The sequence below is a fragment of the Gossypium hirsutum genome, chromosome A11 (genome assembly GCF_007990345.1).
Source record: "Gossypium hirsutum isolate 1008001.06 chromosome A11, Gossypium_hirsutum_v2.1, whole genome shotgun sequence".
In the NCBI taxonomy this organism is placed as follows: domain Eukaryota; kingdom Viridiplantae; phylum Streptophyta; class Magnoliopsida; order Malvales; family Malvaceae; genus Gossypium; species Gossypium hirsutum.
This window is the reverse complement of record NC_053434.1, coordinates 76,906,221-76,910,087: the sequence shown is the minus strand read 5'-3', so window position 1 is coordinate 76,910,087 and position 3,867 is coordinate 76,906,221. Positions and strand designations below refer to the sequence as shown.

The following is a 3,867-nucleotide window of genomic DNA, read 5'->3' as shown; positions in this document are numbered from 1 at the left end:
AAGAAGAAAGTACCAAAAGTTGCTAGCCGGTGTGATGACTTCGATGACGGTCCCGAGCACGGCAAAAAGACGAGTCCAAGAAACCTAAAATAGGTGACAAGCAAACACCGAATGAGTATATAACTCAGTAAGCCATAAGCATTCCACAACCATCCATTAATAAAATTATCACAATAGGAAACAATGAAATGAGGCTAAGTACTCCATCCATACCGAACTATACCATAGTTCCTTAAACCTTACGGTTCAATCTCATACCAAGTCCTACATTGACCTTTCATCATTTTTTTTTCGTTACAATCATACGATTAAACGACCTTTCAACTATTCCATGATGAACCTTATGTACGTGACTTCAACTATAATCATCACATAGGTTCAAAACTTACCAAGCTCAACTTCAAATATAAACATAGCGCCTATTAGCCATGAACTCAAGGTACTTACCTTTTCTGCTGTCCAAAATCGACTCGGTAAAGTCGCACCCTTAATGTAAATAATTTATAGAAAATATATAGTGGGTTCGCACACATAGTGCTTAATAATCAACCGCGCACACTTAGTGCCATGTACTTTAAACTCGCACACTTAGTGCCATGCATTTCAAGTTCGCACACCTAGTGCCAATCTCACAACCGTGAACACTTATTGCCCGCACACTTAGTGCCGAAAAGCAACCACTCTATATGCTTCACTTCCTTTTTACATTCGACAATTTCATCTCTACATACATATACATTTGTATACATTTCATCTCATTAAACACAATTGCATAGGTATTACGATCATTTAAATTAATACCAAAGATATGCTTAATGACTTACCTTGTGTTAGGTAAAATAGTTCCAAGTCGGCTACTCGATGACCTTTGATTTTCCCTTGTTGGACGCCTCTCCTTTAGGATCTTGAGCTTAAACAAATAAATTAACTCATTTAACCGCTTTGCTACATATATTGGTATCCACATTTTAATGATTTTATGACATACAAAACGACATGGTAAAATTTTCATCTTGCTACCTTATGTTCTTAGCTATTCGGCTAATAACCTTATGCAATTACCATACTATCAATAATCTAATCACACATGCATATGCATACTTGGACATTCGGTAATCACCTTTGCTAATTTTAAACTCAACATCACATAAGCTCCCAAGTGATGGCCGAATATGTATATCTATACTATCACCTATAATTCATCTAATCACAAAATTTCATCTCATGAACACTTGACCCATTTTTTTTACCCCATATGGCCGAATGCTTCATTTGTTACCCAACTAACCATTCAACAACTTCAACCTCATTACCACCCTTTTATGCCTAATTATCTAAGTCAAGATAAAATCATCAACATGCCTAACTATAGCCGAATGTGCAACGTTAATCTATCATTTCCATTTCATTTAACACTTAACATTTACCACATATCGATTCACCAAACTCTTCATCTATTCATGCTCTCATATTCGGTCACCCATACCTATACTAACCATATAACTAATTAATCCTAGGGTTAAACACAAGTACAATATTTAAGCACCATGGCCGAACCTTCATGAAGTTGCTAAGACCCATCATTTCTACTCCTCACACACTCTCACATCCAATCCTTTTTATTAAACACTCAAGCTCAATCATCTTCATGCCTCATCACCACAACATCAAAACACCAACCAAGAAAGACAACACCCATGGCCGAATATCATCTCCATCAATAGCAAAAATTTAAACCATGGGCTAGGTAGAACTTAAACTAACAACTAAAAACATGCATGAATTTCAAAAAAAATAACATCAAACATACCTCAACCTAGGTACAAGCATGGCCGAACTTCTTCACCTTTCTTTCCCTCACTCACGCAATTGTAACAAGGAAAAGGATGAACACTCCTTCTTCCTCCCTTATTTTATTCATCTTTTTCCTTTTTAATTCCTTTCTTTAATTTATTTTATCTCCAATAACTCAATTTCTTATTATAATATCTAATTCAAACAAATATATTGCCCATCATCAATCTATCTTGGCCGGCCACTATAAGGGAATTGGGCAATTTGACATGCAAGTCCACCCTTGTGTTGACATGCACTAATAAGCCCTTTAAAATTAGCCTATCATATTTCACCATGTCTCATGTTGATCCCTATTTAATAATTCCTCATGCAATTGGCAAAATTAGGGAATGAAACTTCCACATATGCATGTACACACATAATAAGCATAGAATATAACAATTAATTATTTTTATGACTCGGTTTTGTGGTCTCGAAACCACTTTTTGACTAGGGTCACATTAGGGCTGTCACAATATTGGTGGCCAGGTCTTAAACGAGAAGTTATCGACTTTGAGGGTAAATGCCTTACTTATCAGCAGGATAAGGCTGAACACCAGTTACCTTCAGGGTTGCTTCAGCCAGTTAAGATTCCACTGTGGAAGTAGGAGAGTGTGACTATAGACTTCGTTAGTGGGCTACCCTTAACGCCTATTAAGAAGGATTCAGTATGGGTCATCGTGGATCGATTGAACAAGTCTGCCCATTTCATACCGGTTCATACTGATTACTCATTGCAAAAACTGGCTAAACTGTATATGGCTGAGATAGTGAGATTCAATAGAGTACCGGTTTCCATAATATCTGATAGAGATCTACACTTCACGTCTCGATTCTGGAAGAAGTTACACGAGGCATTGGGTACAAGGTTGGACTTCAGTACTGCGTTCCATCCTCAGAGAGACGGTCAGTCAAAGAGGGTGATTCAGATATTGGAGGACATGTTAAGGGGTTGTGTGATAGAGTTCTGAGTCAGTTAGGAAGACTACTTGCCATTAGCAGAGTTTGCGTATAACAATAGTTACAAGTCTAGCATATCGATGGCACCTTACGAGGTGCTATATGGTCGTAGATATCGTACTACTTCGTGTTGGACTGAGTTGGGCGAGCGGCGTGTTTTAGGCCCTAAACTGATTTCTGATACCGAGGACAAAGTTAGACTGATCTGGGGTCAATTGAAGGAGGCATCTAACAGACAGAAGTCATATACGGATCTGAAGCGTAAGGGGATTGAGTATTCTGTGGGGGACTTAGTGTTTCTCAAGACTCGCCATGGAAGAAGGTACTGAGGTTTGGTCAGAAGAGCAAGTTAAGCCCTAGGTTCATTAGGCCTTACCCTATATTGAAGCGTGTGGGACTGGTTGCCTATCAACTTGAGTTACCTCCAGAGTTGGACCAGATTCATGATGTGTTCCACGTCTCTATGCTGAGGCGATATCACTCTAATCCTACGCATATCATCTCGACTGAGGAGATTGAGGTTAGCCCAGATCTGACCTTTGAGGAAGAGCCGATTCAGATTTTAGACTGTGATGTAAAGGTTCTGAGGAGGAAGTCCATTCTACTAGTTAAGGTACTATGGCATAATCACAGATCTGAGGAAGCCATATGGGAACCCAAGGAGACGATGCAATATCAATACCCTCATCTGTTTTGACTAGGTAAATTTTGAGGTCAAAATTTTCTTTTAGGAGGGTAGAATTGCAAAGCCCAAAACTATAGGTACTTATTTTTTGTATGTTGTGTGACTCAAATGCATGTCTGCTTCAGTGGTTATGTGTTCTGGGAAGCGCCTGAGAAGTCTTGGGTTCAAGCTTGGGCATTTGCAAAAACTTTATTTTTAGGAAATTAACTCTTGTTGTAGTTAGTAGATTTTTAAATTATTCTGGGTAAAATAAGTCACAAAGAGCCTACTAGCCTAGTGGTAAGGGCGTGTGGTATGTTCCTTGAGGTCTGAGGTTCGAGGTTTGGCAAGGCAAGTGAAGTATTTTATTTTTGTTAAAGGTGCTGGGGATTTTGAGGTGTTTGATT

General features: G+C 38.6%; 1 protein-coding gene across 1 annotated transcript; it reads left to right on the top strand.

Moving 5' to 3' along the window:
• Positions 1 to 2,876: 2,876 nt before the first annotated feature.
• LOC107960384 (uncharacterized) lies at positions 2,877 to 3,493 on the top strand. The gene is made up of 2 exons (XM_016896725.1): positions 2,877 to 3,118; positions 3,268 to 3,493. Exons 1-2 carry the CDS (start codon positions 2,877 to 2,879, stop codon positions 3,491 to 3,493), a joined length of 468 nt encoding a protein of 155 aa, XP_016752214.1.
• Positions 3,494 to 3,867: the final 374 nt, after the last annotated feature.

Bases quoted from the DNA above. Each gene is read 5' to 3' on its own strand.
- LOC107960384 (XM_016896725.1), top strand. From the start codon at position 2,877: ATGGCACCTTACGAGGTGCTATATGGTCGTAGATATCGTACTACTTCG. The intron at 3,119-3,267 runs GTACTGAGGTTT...CTCTATGCTGAG, and splicing joins AAGACTCGCCATGGAAGAAG to GCGATATCACTCTAATCCTA.